Here is a 17,286-nt window from a genome sequence, read left to right on the forward strand (position 1 = left end):
CCATCGCTCAGCCTCGAGCTGACCAGCCTGCTGCTGCACAGCAACGGGGAGCAGCTGAAGGAGCGCAGCTCCGCGCTGGCGGCCACCTGGGCTCGGTCACCGGGGGAAGCAGCCGGGCAGGAACCGGTGCCGGAGGGCCGGACACACCGAAGAGCGGTGCGCTCCCGGTGCGATGCGCGGCGGCCGCTCCGGGCGGCGCCCGAGCGCTCCGGTCCCGCCGCGGCGGGCGGGGTCGAGTCCTACTGCGGTGATGACGCCCCGCGCGGCGACTGGCGGAGTGGGACACGGACCGGGACACGGACCGGGGCGAGCCGCGATGTCCCTGCCGGTAGCAGCGGCCCCGGCGGGGCCCGCACTGCCGGCCCAAGCCGCGCTGGTGATGGCGCAGCTCCCACCCTGTTCCACCTCTGCAAGCGGCTGCAGCAGCTGGGCTTGGAGCACCGCACCAAGTGCCTGGCCTTGACGGCCACCAGGAAAGCCGTAGCTGCGGGCATCGAGATCCAGCGGCGGGAGCCGTTCGCCTTCCAGAGGGACTTCGTCACGCCGGACTTGCTGCCTCAGCTCCACCTTCACTGGCTGCTCGGTGATGGGATCTGGGCTGCGCACAGGGAGGGCAGCTGAGGGGAGAGCAGCGGCTGTTTTATGCAGCTGGAGGTTGTCATCCTGGGGTTAAGCCAGGTTTTCAGTTGTGGGTTCTCTCTGGAGAGATGCATCACCACCTTGGCCCAGCACTATGAAGAGTGTGTTTCTAAGAGCCCTCCTGATGCTGTGACATGCCCTGCTCCCTATCCTGATCACTGTGCTGCTCAGGCAGCTCCCCAAAGCTTGCCTCTTGCCCCTCTGGTGTGCCAGGGTGACACATTCCAGAGCTCCAGCCAGGCTTCCCCTGCTGTGGCAGCATCTTAGCAGCAGCTCTTGTCAACCTCTCTTGGAGCTGTCAGGAGTCCAGTGATTGTTCTCCAGAGTCTACCAGCAGTTCCCCAGCTCCTTGAGGCTCTTCAGTGTCAGCCTGAAATATCCCAGTTTCTCCTCCAGGGTGAACCCACAACCCCTCAGTCCCTGTTATATCCTTTGTCTCCTACAGTAAAACTGGGGGCCACAGAAACCCCAGAGGAAAACAGCTCCCCCTCATGAGAATGTTGAAGACCACAATGAGGTCTCCCCTCAATCCCCACTTCTTCAGGCTGAAAAAACCAAGTTCCTTCAGCCACTTCTCATAAGGCTTCCTCTCCAGACCCTTCACCATCCTTGTGGCCCTCCTTTGGACGCTCTCTAATAGCTTAGTGTCTTTTTTATATTGTGGTGCCCAAAAGTGCACACAGGACTCGAGATGAGGCTGCACCAGTGAATATTAGAGCAGGATAAGTAGAGCAGGACGGTCACCTCCTTTGAGTGGCTGGCAATGCTTTGCCTTATGCACCCCAGGACACGGCTGACCCTCCTGTCTGCCAGGGCACTGTTGACTCATATTCAAGTTGCCATCAACCAGGACCCCCAGGTCCTTTCCCAGAGCACTGCTCTCCAGCCTCTTGTTTCCCAGTCTATACACACAACCAGGGTTGCCCCATCCCACATGCAGAACCTGGCATTTGCCCTTGTTAAACTTCATATAGTTGGTGATTGCCCATCTCTGATTTGTCAAGGTCTCTCTGCAGGGCTTCCCTGCCCTGGAGGGAGTCAACAGCTCCTCCCAGTTCGCTGTCATTAGCAAATTTACTTAGTATTCCTTCCAATCCTGTGTCCAAGGTGTTAATGAAGATGTTGAGAACTGGGCCAAGGATGGAGCCCTGCAGAACCCCACTAGTGACCAGATCCCAACCTGATGTCAATCACTACAAGTGTTTACACCTGACCCGTGAACAAGTTGCTCACCCATCGCATAATACGGTTATCCAGCTGTGGGCTGGACATCTTGTCCAGAAGAATCCTGTGAGAGACAGTATCAAAAGCTTTGCTGATGTCCAAAAAGACTACGTCTACTGGCTTTCCTAGGTGAACTAGGTGAGTTACCCTGTTGTTGAAGGGAATCAGGTTCAACAAGCAGGACTTCCCTCTCCTGAAGCCATGCTGGCTGTGACCAGTGTCAAAAACACCTTGTGTTCCAGGTGTTTTTTGATACCTCCCAGAATAATCTTTTCTATGATTTTACCAGGTACTGAAGTGAGGCTGACAGGCCCATAGTTTCTGGGGTCCTCCTTCTTGCCTTCTTAAAAATCGGGACAACGTTCACCAGCTTCCAGTCAGCTGAGACCTCTCCAGATTTCCAGGACTGCTCAAAAATCATCGAGAGAGGCTTTGCAATGACATCAGCTAGTTCTTTGAGGATTCTCAGATGAATCCCATCAGGCCCCATAATAACATGTGACAAAATCATTTTATCTGTGGCCAGCACCCACAGGTCCTTGCACCATCCAGCTGTGGGGTGTTGTGCAACAGAGCCAATAAATCAGCCTTGTGCTGTTTGGGAGCTGTGTCTGTCTCTGCGCCAGCTGCAGATGCCCCTCCCTGGCCAGGGGATGGGGTGCCAGGCGTCAGGCAGTGCTGCTTGGTGGTCGTGTGCCACCGCAGTGCCCCTGCACTGCCCCGGGTGGTGGGAAGTGGCAGTTCCTGAGGGTGGCAATCCCACTGCACTGCAGTCCCACTTCGGAGAAGGGGAGTGGTTTATCTGCTTTCAGCAGCTGCTCTCAATTCCTCAAGAAAGAGGAACCCACCCCCGTGTGCAGGGGTCACTGCCGGGCAGATAACGCCGGGGGAGGTGGGGAGCAAAGGCTACACGGCTGGGGGAGGGAAAACAGCCTGGAGAGCAAATGCCTGGCCCACGGCTGCTGCTCTGGGGTGGGTGAGCTCCCTGGCCCTCTTGCAGCCAGGGCAGCTCCAGGAGCTCCCAGCCTGTTGGTGGGACATGGCAGGGAATGTCAGAGACTTCGCTCCCGTTGCATGGTTTGGTCACGATCCATGTTTTCCCTGATCAGCGCTCCCTTCATTAACACTTTGGTGTTGATGGAGTCTGCCGTCACTGCGGCCTGGGGATTTCCTTTGAGACAGAGTTTTGTAACATGATCTGATACTATCGAGTCTGACTAAATATAGCATCGTGTTTCCTAAAACACCTTTCTGTAAACTTGGAACTGCTTGTTTCTCCCCTTGGCTGTGCTGTGGAAGAGGCCTGGAAGGCTCTGCCAGCCCCCTCACCGTCTCTCTGGCACCTCTGGGTACCCCTCTGGTTTTTGGAGGGCTCTTCCCCACCCTGCCTGTTGCTCTGCACAACTCCTACCCTGCCTCCCCTCTCCAGCCCAGTACAGGCGCTGCTGGATCCTGGCTGCCATCCCCACCAGCCAGTGGATGAGGAGTCTGGCTGAGGGCACAGAGCCAAGGAGTGCTGGACTCCACTCCCCAGGCAGGGAGGCGGGATGGCTGGGCCCTGCAGAGGGTCACCGTGACTGGCTCTGTGGCCACTGGCTCTGTGGCCACAGGCACGTGCCCAAGCAACGGCTGCTGCCAGCGCTGCTCTCTGGGTGCTCTGGCGTCCGCCCCCGCCCCCCTCCTAGCTGAGCACACAGGAAATAACTCATCGCTCTCCGGGTAAACATATTTCCCAAGAGTGAAACTGCCCAGCCAGGATGAGCGTCTGGCTGTAATTTACCTCCACGTGAGTGCCCTCCCACCTCCACCCCAGCGCTCACTCTGATCCACCAAGGCAATCCCAGCATCATTCCAGAGCTACGGGCAGGTCCCGAGCCCCATAGGGCTGTGTGTGGCCTGTGCTCCTTTCCTTGCTGCCGGGGGAACTGCTCCCACAAGTGGCTGCTGAAGCACAGGAGGTCTCAGCCCCCCAAGCCTCCTTTGACAGACTCTTGTCTGGAAGTGCTTTATTGCTCTCTCTGAACCACATCAGCTTTCTGCCCACACTCTGGCCCTGCAGCACCGTCCCTGTGTGGAAAATCCCAACGCCATGCTGCCTGTTCTCATGTTGGCCCTTTGGCAGCACATACCGGGGCGAGGACGCAACAAAGGGCATGGATCCTACCAGGCAGCCATCACTGGGGACCTGTTGGCAGTGGGGGCAGCCCAGCAGTGCCCTCAACACCTCACTCATGTTGGCAGAAGTTCTTGAGCAGCTGGGGCAGGTCCAGGCCCTCGATAGCCAGGCGGTGCACGATGTGCTTCTGGATGACCAGCCGGCACAGCGTCTGCAGGGAGGGAACTGGAAGAGAACAGAGAGAGCAGCTGAGCTGGGCAAGTCAGTGGTGAGGCTGAGCACAGAGGGTTGTAGGAGCTGGCCTGGGCATCCTCAGAGGTATTGGAGTTAAGGGCAGTGGTGGGGTGACTTTGTTCTGCAGCATCATCCTGCCCCGGACTCGAGCCAGCTGTGCAGGACCTGGTGCCAGGCTGTTCCCCCCAGGGCTGAGAGCTTAAGGGCCCCAGGCAGCAAAGCTCTTCCCATTAATAGGAGGAATGCTGGGAAACAGTTATGCTCCCAAGCTGTGCATGACCGTGGCTTGTTTGCATTTCTTTCTCTGGCGGCTCTTGAGCAGCTCCCCAGGGTCTCATGTGCCCACACTGCACTTCCCTTACATCCCACTCCCTTGGTCTGCTTCCACTGGCACCAGCAGCAGGCTGGCAGGTGGGTACCCACTGGCCAGGGCTGCGCTGCCTGCAGAGACAGTGCCCACCATGCCTTTGGGACAGACCACCATCAGCCATTCCCGGGGTGCTTGCCCAGGCTCTGCCTGGCTCCTGCTCCTGTGACACAACACCCTGTGGGATTCCTCCTCCCAGAGCCTCAGGTGGCTCCGCAGCACAGGTGCCATCCACTGTGGTCAACACTCTCCTCAGGTGTTGAACCATGGAGAATCTCAGCCTTGGGACAGAAGCAGCTGTCCTTGGCACCAAAGAGGGGAGCAGTGGCTCCTTGTGGTGGGAGCTGCTGGTACCCTGGTGCTTGCTCTCATTCTTGCTCAGTCTCACCTGATCCTCAGCATCTGCTGATTTTTCCAGCGCTAATTAGCCCTCGTTAGCCTGGCCCCTCCCATCCAGCCAAGGGACGCAGGATAATGCCCAGGCTCTGCCTGGCATCACGGGGTTTCTGCCCAGGGAACGCCGTGTCCCTGGCACGCAGCAGATGCGGAGGTGCAGTGTGTCATACTGGGGTGGGCGGTGGGTGTAGGTGGGTGTTTTGGTGCCAGGGCAGGACACTGGTTGACTGCGGCTGCCGCGTGGTGTGGATGAGACTGGGCACAGTGAAGCTTCACAGCCCTGGGGCAGCCCCAAACAGCCACCCCCATTGCCTGACTCAGGAAGGGTGGCCAGCAGGGCTGCTGCAGGGGGGATCTCCCCTTGGCCCCAGCGCAGCCCCCAAGGCAGAGATTTCAGCAGACACTGCCCATCAGCGGCACTGTGGGTCTCACCTGTGCTCCACAGGAGCCACGGGCTCTCCTGTGCCCTGCACCCCATGTCCCTCTGACCAGGGTCACGCTCTGACATTCCCACTCTTGGGGACTAAGGGGTGACCCCACCAGAGCCCCCCCGCTCCTGGCCAACGCAGCACATGCCGCAGGGATGGGGGCAGGTACCTACAGCCATAATCCACTGGGATAACCCGGACGCTCTTGGTGGAGGCGAAGACATCAACGACGGCGTAGAGCGGGCGGGCGGTGGGCAGGCCCCTGGCGCTCGGCCCCATGTCCTCGCCGTTGATGATGATGTGCATGTCGGCGGTGCCGTCGGGCCGTGGTGCGTACAGCACCCCGATGCGGCTGCGCCGGGCGGTCGCGGGCAGCACGTTCATCTTGTACAGGTCATCCAGGATGTGGCTGTAGCGGCCGGGCCGGCTGCGCCCCACCAGGGTGTCGCGGGGGATCCGCACCCGCTCGATCAGCAGGAAGGGCTCCCAGGGCGGGCCCTGCTCCCGCGTCTCCTCCCCGTCCACCACCACGCGGTTGTGGCTCCGGGTGATGGCGAACACCCAGGTGTCCCCCATGTTGACCAGGTCCGGCAGCGAGTACTCAGGCACCACCTCCAGGCTCTGGGGATCGTGGGCCGTCAGCCCCACGCGCAGGTGCCCGCACCAGCCCAGCTCCTTCTCCTCAATCTCCACCAGGAAGATCTGCCCAGGTGCCAGCGGCTCCTGGCTGAAGCAGAGCCCGTTGGCGAAGCTCTCCACCCGCGTGGCCAGTGTGCGCGAGGCGTCCAGGCGGACATTGGTGCCGTGGACGTGGTGGAAGCGCGCAGCGAGCCGGCACCGGGCAGCCATCACCAGCGATGCTATTTTTAGCTGTCCCTGTCACAGCTGCTGTGAAGTGGTGACAGCCTGCCTGGGACGGACAACCAGAGGGCTCAGGGGGATCCTAGTGCTGCAGGGGAAGGAGTGGGGGGGACCCTGCAGTTGCTGGGGCACAACTGGGCCCAATCCAGCACACAGAGACTTCACACAGTGCCTGCCCAGTGCTGCCACCTGGGCCAGGGTGTCTGGCTGTGCCTGTGATGGTCAGCAGGGACTGGTGGTGCTGGTTGTACGTGGCTGTACCCAGTGATGCCTGGCAGTGCCTGGTGGTGCTGGCTGTACCCAGTAGTACCTGGTGGTGCCCAGCGGTACCAGCTATACCCAGCAGTGCTCGGTGGTGCTGGCTGTACACAGCGATGACTGGCAGTGCCTGGTGATGCCCGGCTGTACCCAGCAGTGCTGGGTGGCGCCCAGCTCTGTGCGGTGGTACCCAGCGGTACCGGCCATACCCAGCAGTGCCCGGTACCCAGCGGTGCTGGGTGACACCCGGCTGTAACCGGTGATGCTCGGCTGTGTCCACCCCGCCGCCAGCTGCTCCCGTTGTGCTGCGGGGGCTCCACCGTTCCCCCCCACCTCGCCATCCCCCGCTCCCGGTCCCGGGGCCGGTCCGGAGCCGCTCCCACGTGCGCGGGCGGGGGCGGGGCGGGGCCGGCCGCCCCCGGGGCGCTGATTGGCCGCCGCCGGGCCCCGCCCCGCTCACGTGAGCGCCACAGGTCATATGGGCGCGTGTCATGTGCCCGGCGGGAGCGGAGTCTGCGACCTCCGCGCCGGGAGCGGCCGCGGTCAGCGGGCACGGGGGGAGCGGGGCACACGGCACGGGGGGGCCGCCACCGGCGCCAGGGGAACGGGCCGGGCACGGGGGTCAGCCCCGCATGGGGGTCAGGCCCGGGGCAGCCGTGCCGGGGCGCTCGCGGGGCGCCGCCGCGGCCGTTCGTGGCCGGCAGCGCCCTGACCGCGCCTCTCGCCCGCCGCAGATGGGGCCGCTGCTGCTGTTGTCGTCGGTGCTGCTGCTGCTGGGGCTGGGCCGGGCCGCCCCGCCGGAACACGAGGTGACGTACCTGGCCGGGCTGCCCAAGCAGCCCTCCTTCCGCCACTTCTCGGGCTACCTCTGCGCCGGGCCGGGCAAGCACCTGCACTACTGGTACGTGGGACTGTGCCTGGCGCTGGGAGGGGATCGGCCGGCACTGGGCACTGACGGCTGCGCGTCCGCAGGTTCGTGGAGGCCCAGAGCAACCCCCAGGGCAGCCCCCTGGTGTTGTGGCTGAACGGGGGTCCCGGCTGCAGCTCCATGGAAGGCTTCCTCAAGGAGCATGGCCCCTTCCTGGTTAGTAGTCACTGCTGTCCTGTGACTCAGGAGCACAGGGAATGACTGGATGCATGGCACGAGCCATCTTGCTGTCCCCAGCCTGGCTTAGCCCATGGGTCACCGCCTTCTGCTTCTCCAGATCCAGCCCGATGGGGTCACGCTGAAGTACAACGAGTACGCCTGGAACAAGGTACGGGTGCAGGCACTGCTGCCCTCCGTGGCTGCCGGATGGGGTGGCCCTGAGCCAGTTCCTCCTACCCTCTCCATGGAGCCAAACCTCCTGCTACCCCCCCCGCCCAACACACCCTCTTCTCCAGTCTGCTGAGCAGCACAGGAATGTGGCCACCCCAGCACAGCCCTGGGGCGGGCCAGGCACCCGTGGGTGCTGCCATGGGTGAGGCCAGCGGCCCTCAGCTTCACTGAGCCAGAGGAGGGTGTCCCCTGACCGCCGGCTCCTCTGCTGTCCTCACAGATTGCCAACATCCTCTACCTGGAGTCTCCCGCTGGAGTCGGCTTCTCATACTCCGATGACAAGAAGTACGGCACAAACGACACAGAGGCGAGTGACTGGCGTGCTGGGAAGGCCCTGCCCCCCATCTGCCCTTTGCGTAGGGTCCAGCCTCACCACCTGACCCTGCCTCCTCCTCCTCCCTGCAGGTTGCTCACAACAACTACCTGGCGCTGAAGGATTTCCTCCGCCTGTTCCCTGAGTACTCCAAGAATGATCTCTTCCTCACAGGGGAGAGCTATGGGGGGGTCTACATCCCCACGCTGGCGGAGTGGGTGATGCAGGACCCCAGTCTCAATTTGAAGGTGGGTGGCTGGGCTCTGCTGGGGAGCAGAGGGCTCAGCACAGCCTCGCTGGGGCCCTTGAGCAGTGCCAGGGTGGGGACTGGCCATGCGTTCAGTGTGCGGGGTCCCCTCCAGGACAGAGGCGGGCCTGGCCCTGTGGCCTTTCATCTCCTCCTGGGGTGCTGGCAGAGGCTACTGGTGGACGTGTCCATCCCTGCTGCTGGGGAAGCGTCCTCAGGCACCCCCGACCCTCCCTGTTCCCTCTGTGGAGTAAACAGTGCCACATCTGCTTCCTGCCTGGGGCCGCTGTGCTGCAGCCGCTCCGCAGGGAGCTGGAACACAACAGGGTTGTTTTCTTCTTGCCTTGCAGGGAATCGCTGTGGGAAACGGCCTCTCATCTTATGAGATCAATGACAACTCCCTGGTTTACTTTGCCTATTACCACGGGCTGCTGGGGACCGAGTAAGAGCAGGGGAAGTGCTCAGTGTGCTGTCCCTGTGTGAGCAGGAGTGGGGCACGGCCAGGGCTCGGGGTGGTGGGTTGGTGTTGTTGGGACAAGGGTGGCTTCCAGCCTGCCCTGGGCCAGCAGTCAGGCTGTGGAGGTTGCCCTGCATCCCAGGCAGCTCCCAGGTGTGTATTTGTGGGGCGCAGAGGGCAGCAGGCCAAGCCATGTGCCCTATGGGTGCTGGACAGGGAGCTGCAGCACAGCCGTCATGTCAGTGTTGCTGCCTGGGCAGTGCAGTCCAAACCCTGGTCTCTGCCCACAGGCTGTGGAAGGACCTTCAGGCCTTCTGCTGTTCCGAGGGGAAGTGCAACTTCCACGACAACTCCAACCTGAACTGCACACTCAAGGTGAGGGGAGGTGGAGCCCCTGTACACGTGCCCAGCGAAAGTGTCTGTGAGCAGCACCCACCTGGCTCTGGGTGGGTCCACGGTCCCAAGAGGGTCTTGCTGAGTCCCAAGCCCTTCTTGTGGCTCCCTGCAGATGGGCGAGATGATTCAGATTGTAGAGGAGTCCGGCCTCAACATCTACAACCTCTATGCCCCGTGTGACGGAGGTGTCCCTGGGAGTCTGAGGTAAGAGTGGCCTCAGGGAAAAAGGGTCTCCAGGCACCGGCTCACTTTGATCCCACTGGCAGAAGGACATGATGGGCTGGGCAGGGGGTCCTTCTGGGACAGGTGGATGGTGTCTGGCTGCTGCCAAGAACTTGCCCAGGGAGGGCCCTGAGCCCTTGTTTCCCCAGGGCTTTCAGCCTGTCCTCGTGCTGATCCTGGCTGCAGGTATGAGGGTGATTATCTCATTACACACGACCTGGGCAACTCCTTCATCCGGATGCCTCTGAGGTTCTCCTGGCGGCAGGTGAGCCGAGGTGCCCGTGCTGCTGGGCTGAGAGCAGCCTGTGCCTGGCCAGTGGTGCTGCTGTGACAATGACTCTCCCGACTCTCCCAGAACCTGTTCCGGATGCCAGTAGCCCGGAGGAAGGTCCGTATGGACCCGCCCTGCACCAACTCCACAGCCCCCAGCATGTATCTGAACTCCCCGGAGGTGCGGAAGGCTCTGCATATCTCCCCCGAGGCCCCGGAGTGGCAGGTGTGCAGGTGAGAGAGGTGTGGGCGGGCAGGGACTACCACGAGCAGGAGCAGCTGCATGATGCCAACACTTCCTCCGCAGCTTCGAGGTGAACCGCAACTACAAGCGCCTGTACATGCAGATGAACGAGCAGTACCTGAAGCTGCTCGGGACCACGGTGTGTGCAGGGGAACCCACGGACCCTGGGAGTGGCTCTGCCAACCCAGCCTCCTGCCTGGCTGGGGTTGGTGTCCTGGCCAAGGGCTCACCCCCTCTGTCTGCTCCGCAGAAATACCGGATCCTGGTGTACAACGGGGACGTTGACATGGCCTGCAACTTCCTCGGGGATGAGTGGTTTGTGGACTCCCTGTGCCAGAAGGTAAATGGGCAGGGCACGGCCCAGGTCAGGCCAGTCCCTGGCTCCAGGCTGTGTGCTGGGGCTGACTGTGGTGGGAGCGTGGGCAGGGCTGGCCCCAGGCATTGAGGGCGCTGCCATCACTCCCAGGTGCAGGTGGCTCGACGGCCCTGGCTCTACACTGAAAACGGGGAGAACCAGATCGGGGGCTTTGTGAAGGAATTCGCCAACATTGCCTTCCTCACTGTCAAGGTAGGACTGAGGGCTTTGGGGGCCAGGGGTGCAGGTGGCTGTGCTGGACACCAAGGCTGCAGTCAGGGTAGGGTGGTGCTGGCTAGGCTGTGGCAGCACCACAGCCATGCTGACTGCTGCTGCCCCTTTCCTGCAGGGAGCTGGCCACATGGTGCCCACGGACCGGCCGCTCGCTGCCTTCACCATGTTCTGCCGCTTCATTAAGAACCAGCCTTACTAGGAGCTGCAGGGGCAGTGCCTAGTGCGCTGGCTGCCCTCACCACCCCACTGCCCTCACTACCGGCACCTCGCACAGCCCAGTCCTCGCTGCTGCTCGGCTACACCACAGACCTGTCACACCTGCAGCCTTCCTCCCAGCTGGACAGGGCTGCCTGCTGTGGGTGGGGGGCATGGGATTGAGTCCTGAGGGCTCTGTTGTTGATGGGAGAGGAGTCATGTACCTGCTGCAGCCGCCTCCTCGCTTGTGGCTTCCTGTCTTACCTCGCCCCTGTCTGCAGCAGCAGCTGCTACCCTTCCCAGGCAGGGAGCAGTCCTGGCACGTCCCCATGGCCCTGCACACACAGGGCCTGGGCAGGCTCTGAGGAGCAGCAGTGGAGGATGGCTGGGCCCTGCTCCTTCTACCCTGCTCCCACCTCTGCTCCCACTGAAGGAGGCTCAACCACCACCACCACCACAACACAGTGCTTCAGGAACTTGCAATAAACTCTCTGACGGAGGTGGTTCTGCTCCTCCTCACACCCCTGTGCCAGCCCCTGCTTAGCTTTCCTCTGCTGAGGAGTACCAGTGAGTGCCAACACCCTGTGCCTGGGAGCTCTGGGCTTGACCCCCTCTGCAGGGGTCCCTGCAGCTTGAAGCAAGTGAACTGCCTGAGCAGCAGCAGTACAGTTACTCTGAGCCCTCTGGCACTACTCTGAGCTCTGTTTGCTCCCAAGGACCTGAGCTGGGCAGCAGTGCTGGCTGCCTCCTTCCCATCTCCATGTTGTCTGTCCCACGTGGGCACATCCTCCAAACAACAGGCCTGTGCATTTGGAGGCAGGTGGTTTATTAGTGTAATGAGAATGGGTGCAGCAGGGTTTCCCAGAGCATCCCTCTCCACCTTGCTGCGTCCCACCAGGGCATGGGCACCCTGAGGATGTGCCAGTGGTACCAGGGAAGCTGCTTCCTACCTACAGTCTACGGGTCCAGCCCAGGATCTGCCCTCAGTCCAGGGAGAAGAGCTAGAGCAAGCCGGGGTCCAGGCTGGGCTCTGCGGGCTGGGAGCTGGGGTAGGCAGCGGCGGTGGGCACGGGGCGGTATTTATCAATCACCTCCCGCAGCCCCTTGGAGAAGTGGAGATCAGCTCCCACTGTGAGGAATCCCTGTGGGGGGAAGAAGGTCAGTGTGAAGCTGGGGGTGACAGTCCCTTGCCCAGCAGGGTGTGGGGGCCTGGGCTGTCTCATCTTGCCACGTACCGCGTGGTTGGTGACCACCTCCCTGGTGAAGTCCATGCCTTCAGGCAGGGGAATCTGCACTCCCTTCTTTGTCCTCTCTGTGGGGAGGGAGAGAGAGGGTGAGACTGAGCCCCTCTGAGTCCCTGCCCAGCCCAGCTGCACAGGAGCAGCGATGCCTACCATTAAGGATTGGCATGATGGTCAACTGCAGGAGGGTCTTCAGTGGGGCCTGCAGGGAGAACAGCTGTGGGAGAGGAGCTGAGGTCAGTGCAGAGGCAGAGCTGCCAGCCAGGGTGGGGAGGACTGCAAGTGGGAGTCCTGGGTGGGCAGCACCTCCTCAGCCCGCCCTACACTGTGGCTGGGTGGAAGGGTCCCCAGGCCATCACCATGCGCTCACCGCCAGTGACTCCAGCGCTGACTGCTTGGAGTAGATGCGAAACCTGGAGGGGAGGAAGCAGCCGTGAGTGGGGTGCGGACAGGACTGTCCCCATGCCCCCACAGGACCCCAGACATACCGTCGCAGGTCCAGCTGCACACGCAGCGCCTTCCCTTGCAGAAACACCTTGGCACTCAGCTTGGTTTCCTGGGGAGAAGGAGGGCTGACTCACAGCAGGCAGAGGGACAGCCAGGCCAGCCCAGTGTCCCTCTGCTCTGGGACACCGGTGCCTTCCCACACAGGATGCTCCTCCTGTGTGCACCAGAGTGGCCTCACAAAGAGCCCTGGCCTCCCCCTCACCACAGTCATGCTGGAGAGCTGGACGGGCGGGCGGTCCGGGGGCACCAGTGAGATGTTCAGGAAGGCAGAGACGGAGACGGAGGTGCCCAAGGGTTTGATGGTGCAGCGAGGGGGAGCTGAGACCTGCAGCACCAGCCGTAGCGGAGCATCCACGGAGGGGCTCTGGGGAGGGCAGGTGAGCTGGAGGCAGGGAGCAGGGCAGGGCTGTGCTCTGCCCCCAGGCTCTCCCGTGCCTCCCGCCCCATGCGGGGGCTCCTCACCAGCATGAAGATGGTCCCGAAGAAGGTGGCTCTCAGCAAAACCTCCAGGTCCTTGGGCACCTGCGAGGAGAACAGACCACCAGAGGGGAAGTGAGGCGCTGCTGTGGGTCCCAGCAGAGCCGCTCCCTAAACTGCACCTCCTCTGCTCTGGGGCACAGCACAGCCCTCCCTCCTGCCTGCACATAGCCAAGTGTCCGGCGCTCCTTACCTTCTCCCCCTGGAGCTCAATGTTCAGCACTCCCGCCTGGAAGTACGAGAGCATAGCTGAGTCGAAGAAGTACTCGGAGAAGGCAACGTAGACCATGCGTTCAGTCTCCTTGATCACCGGCTCCACTGCGTGGTTCTCCAGCTCCTGGTCCTCTCTTACCCGTGGGAAGAACATGCCCTGGGCCAAGAGCAGGAGAGGTTCCCACAACCATGGGGCAGCCCACCCTGCTTGCTCCGTGGAGCCCAGTGTGCCTGCTGGCACAGCCATTCCCACAGGGATGGGAAAGATCAGCAGGGCAGGATCCAGTGTTCACCTTGAAGTCGAGGTCAAGGGTGTCACTGGAGACAGATGGATCCCGCAGGAGGGAGTAGTCAATCCCGATGTGCTCATCCACATAGTTCCTCACTGCCAGGGAAGATGTGCTGGCGTGACCAAGTCTAGAGCTGCCCAGCAGCCCGATGCCCAACTCTGCCTGCCCCAAGGTGAGCAGGATCCAGTCCCTTCCCCAGGGCAACACTCACCGGGCACTGTGTCCAGCAAGGAGTTCAGCAGCACCAGGCTGGCATGCTCCAGGGATGGGCAGATCTACAAGGCAAGGAGCTGGGCTGAGGGGAATCACTCCCAGGACTGGATGAAAAGCTGCACAGGCAGGGCAAGGCCTGGCCCCCCTGGGCTCCATCACCTGTCTGCGCTCAGCCCTACCTGCTGGCTGAGGAGGTAGCGCATCCCCGTGATGATGAAGGTGCTCAGGAACTCGTAGACCTTCCTGCAGGACACGAGAGCAGCTCTGCACTGCCTGCCCCCCCTGTGGCTCCGTTCTCATTCCAGCACACAGCTGGGCTGGGGAAGCACCCCAGGAAGGAGGTCAGGGAGCCAGGCACAGGCAGAGGGGTCTGGTGTACCTGAGTGTGCCGGAGAAGCCGGCGTGCATTCTGGAAATGGAGGCATTGCAGGTGATGTTGGAGATCTTGGGGCGCCCAGCCTCATCCTTGGCCAGCCGCAGCACCGTGTGGATTTGGACACCATCCGCAGAGGCATTGATGGACCCGATGTCATAGCTGAAAGCCAGGGAAGCAGATGAGAGGAGCACACAGCTCCTGCCACCTGCAGGGCAGCGAGGCACCCGTGGCACCCAGTGGGCACAGCTGTGAGGTGGGCTGATGCCCAGGCAGCAGGAGGGGAGGCAGCTCACAAGAACCAGTAGAGCAGCTGCCTGCGGAAGCGCAGGCTGATGGAAGCGTTGTTGATATTGAAGGCGAGGTGCTGCTGGGGCTGGAAGTTCAGGTCCGAAGACGCCAGCTGCAGGTCCGTCACCCTGACCCTGCGGGGAGGGGACAGGGATGGTCAGACGGACAGATGGACCCATGGAGCCGTGGGCAGGGGCAGCACTCACTGGCTGATGTTGTAGTGGAACTGCCCCTCCTTCCCGTGCAGGTCTGAAATAGTGATGTTCTGCAGCTCCTGCTCCACGAAGCGCAGCCCCTCCTGCTTCACTGCAAGGCAGAGCGAGCCCGGGCTAGGACAGCTGGGCTGCGCTGCCCTCCAAGCAGCATCGCCCCGCCAGCCCCCTGCTCCTCCTCGGCCATCCCACGGGTGGGCAATGCAGGCAGAGCCCTACACAAATGCAGACCCCAGGAGCCAGGTGTCCAACCTCCCTCTTTCCCAGGCCCCGGGATCCCGGCTGGCCCCTTAACCCAAGTCCGGCCCCTTACCCAAATCCAGCCCCTTGGAAGTAATCCGGATCTTGCAGCCGGGGGGGCTGTGCGAGGCTGTGACTAGCCAGGGCAGGAGGAGGAGGAGGAGGCAGCTGCCGGCAGCCATCTCACACCTGGAGGCAGAGAGCAGGGTCAGCACGGGCTGGCCTGGCAGGCCGCGCGGGGGGCAGCACGGGCTGGCCCGCGGGGCACACAGGGTGCTCCTGGCCACTCTGAGAGGGAGGTGGCTGCTGCCTAACCTGCGCGGAGCATGGGATGACCGTAAGGAACACCCCACGGCTTCACTGTTACCCCTGAAACCACCCAGTGCTGTCCAGGTCTCCTTTGCCAGAGCCCCCGCCCCAGGGTGCTGCGCACAAGCCCCAGCACTGGCCCTGCGGGGCCCGAGGGTCCCACATCCCCTGGGCACACCCACTCCAGCAGTCCCCCCCGCCCTGAACACACCCCGCTCCCCAAACCGCACGGCCAGCCCCGTGCGTGCTGCTGCAGCGGGGAGCCCCAGCACCCCGCAGAGGAGGGACCCCACGGTCCTCACTGTACCCCCGAGATGTGCCGCCTGCCCCCAGGCTGGGCTGGGACGGGAGCTGGAGCCCGTCCATCCCGCAGCAACAGGCAGAGCTCCCTGCAAGGCTGTGGGATGGGACGGGGCTCCCCTGCAGCATTTTCCCCAAGGTCTGTGAAAGGAGAGGATGGGGGACCCCTCTCCCCGGGGCTGGGGGGTCGGATGGGGCTCCCCCACAGTGTTTTCCCCAGTTCTATAAAAGGAGAGGATGTTGATCCCCCGTCCCCGGAGCCACTGTTCTGCCCGAGGCTGGGGGGTTCCCCTGCACAATGCCTGCTCAGTTCGGGTACTTACAGCGAGGATTTCTTTGGCTCCCCGGCGTGGGGAAGCTGAATCACGTGAAGGCAGGAGAGGGGGAGAACACCACCAGCTCCAGGAGTTTCTTTTGAGCTGGCTGAAGTTCTCCTGCCTTTATATATCCCCCAGTTGCCACTCCTCGCTGGCCCACAGCTGGGAGGAGACAGCGGGACAGACGGACGGGGAGGATGCAGGTCCGTGTCCCGCCGAGCCCGGCTCGCTGCCAGCATCGGCAGGACAGCGGCTCCCTCGGTCGCCCGGCTCCAGGCTGGCCACGCAGCCTCCTTTCTCCCCCCAAAAAACACCGCTCCTCGCATGTCCCATACACCCAGCCACAGCCCTGGGCCTGCCCAGCACCCCCCTGCGAGGGGCACGCATGCAAACGGGGGCCGGGAGGATCTGTGGTTATAAACCCCCTGCCAGTGCTGAGCTCCCCCAGCTCCAGCACAGGCTCTGTGGCCCCGGGCCGGGGGTGCTGCCACGCTCTGGTTCGTGTACATGTCTGACATGAGCCTGAGCAGAGAAGCCGCCGAGGCTGTGGACCCTCAGTGCTGCCCCCACAGCCGCTGCCCCGACCCCTGCGATCACCCGGGCAGCTCTGTCTCTGCCTGGCGTTCCCCGGCAGCCTGGGGGTCACAGCACTGTGAGGGGCACTGGCAGAGAGTCCCCTGCAGCGCCCTTGTCACCATCCTGCTCCAGCCCACCTGTCACAGGGAGGACGGGCCGATCCTCAGCCTGGGGCTTCTTCCCAAAAATCCTGCCTGGGCGAGCCATGCCAAGGGGCTGCCCCTGCCCTCACCACCCCCTCAGCCACTTGAGCCGCCTCTCTCCGAGGACACTGTCCCTCCGAAGAGTTCCCTCTGTCCCCCGAGGGGTCAGTCTGAGCCGGCCCTTTGTGGCCCAGGTGGTTATCGGTTATCGGTGCTCTGGGCAGCAGAACCGAGCTGCTGGGAGCCCAGCGCGGGAGCCTCAGTGCTTACACAGCACTTATCCCCTCCAGAACTGCTGTGCCAGCATTAACTCATTAAACTGACCCCGGTGCTCCCAGAGCAGAGGGCAGGACTCCGTGGAAAGTGAGCGGGATGGGAAGATGTGAAACCCCTTGGAAAGCTGGCGAGCGGGGATATCCCAGAGGGAAAGTGCAGAAGAGGGATCGTGGCTGGGGGTGATGGCCCTGCGGCTGCCCCTGCCCATCTCCACAGGGGCCGTGGGCCAGCACCAGCCATCGGGGCTGAGCCCGCGTCAGGACGGACACTCTGCAGGGTGGGTGCGCCGGGGGCACCGTGTCCCCCTTCTCTGTCCCGTGTCACCCTCCAGCATAAGCTGCGCAGCAGCACCAGCCACTGGTCGCGGGGCAAGGGAGCGACCCGGGTCAGCGCTGCACAGCGTCCCTCACAGCGCGGCCCCGCCGCCGGGATCTGCGGGAGGGGGAACGGCCACGGCAGCAGAGTATGAAAGGACGCGTCAGCGCTGCGCCCGAGGGACCCCCGGGACCACGAGGGACCGCCAGGACCTTCAGG

General features: G+C 62.8%; 3 protein-coding genes across 4 annotated transcripts; 1 reads left to right on the forward strand and 2 right to left on the reverse strand.

Moving 5' to 3' along the window:
* Positions 1–3,852: 3,852 nt before the first annotated feature.
* On the reverse strand, positions 3,853–6,892 carry NEURL2 (neuralized E3 ubiquitin protein ligase 2). The gene is made up of 2 exons (XM_032704927.1): positions 5,578–6,892; positions 3,853–4,204 (listed from the first exon to the last, which is right to left on the reverse strand). The coding sequence occupies exons 1-2, from the start codon at positions 6,251–6,253 to the stop codon at positions 4,089–4,091; spliced, it is 792 nt and encodes a 263-aa protein (XP_032560818.1). The 5' UTR covers positions 6,254–6,892; the 3' UTR covers positions 3,853–4,088.
* A 74-nt stretch (positions 6,893–6,966) lies between these two features.
* CTSA (cathepsin A) lies at positions 6,967–11,458 on the forward strand. 2 transcript variants are annotated; one of them, XM_032705144.1, is made up of 15 exons: positions 6,967–6,983; positions 7,258–7,424; positions 7,496–7,607; positions 7,729–7,779; positions 8,062–8,148; positions 8,247–8,402; positions 8,752–8,843; positions 9,149–9,233; positions 9,367–9,458; positions 9,663–9,741; positions 9,832–9,980; positions 10,054–10,129; positions 10,241–10,330; positions 10,457–10,558; positions 10,695–11,458. In XM_032705144.1, exons 2-15 carry the CDS (start codon positions 7,258–7,260, stop codon positions 10,776–10,778), a joined length of 1,422 nt encoding a protein of 473 aa, XP_032561035.1. In that variant the 5' UTR covers positions 6,967–6,983; the 3' UTR covers positions 10,779–11,458. The 2 variants fall into 2 exon arrangements, with proteins under 2 accessions (XP_032561035.1, XP_032561034.1); XM_032705143.1 differs by having other exon boundaries at positions 6,978–7,065.
* Positions 11,459–11,579: 121 nt separating this feature from the next.
* PLTP (phospholipid transfer protein) lies at positions 11,580–17,042 on the reverse strand. Its single transcript, XM_032705142.1, has 16 exons — positions 15,764–17,042; positions 14,905–15,020; positions 14,586–14,685; positions 14,385–14,513; positions 14,095–14,250; positions 13,895–13,958; positions 13,714–13,777; positions 13,506–13,597; positions 13,193–13,369; positions 12,985–13,044; positions 12,725–12,886; positions 12,504–12,571; positions 12,386–12,428; positions 12,169–12,232; positions 12,010–12,086; positions 11,580–11,916 (listed from the first exon to the last, which is right to left on the reverse strand). The coding sequence occupies exons 1-16, from the start codon at positions 16,273–16,275 to the stop codon at positions 11,776–11,778; spliced, it is 2,025 nt and encodes a 674-aa protein (XP_032561033.1). The 5' UTR covers positions 16,276–17,042; the 3' UTR covers positions 11,580–11,775.
* Positions 17,043–17,286: the final 244 nt, after the last annotated feature.

Source organism: Chiroxiphia lanceolata, chromosome 17, assembly GCF_009829145.1.
Source record: "Chiroxiphia lanceolata isolate bChiLan1 chromosome 17, bChiLan1.pri, whole genome shotgun sequence".
NCBI classification, from domain to species: Eukaryota; Metazoa; Chordata; class Aves; order Passeriformes; family Pipridae; genus Chiroxiphia; species Chiroxiphia lanceolata.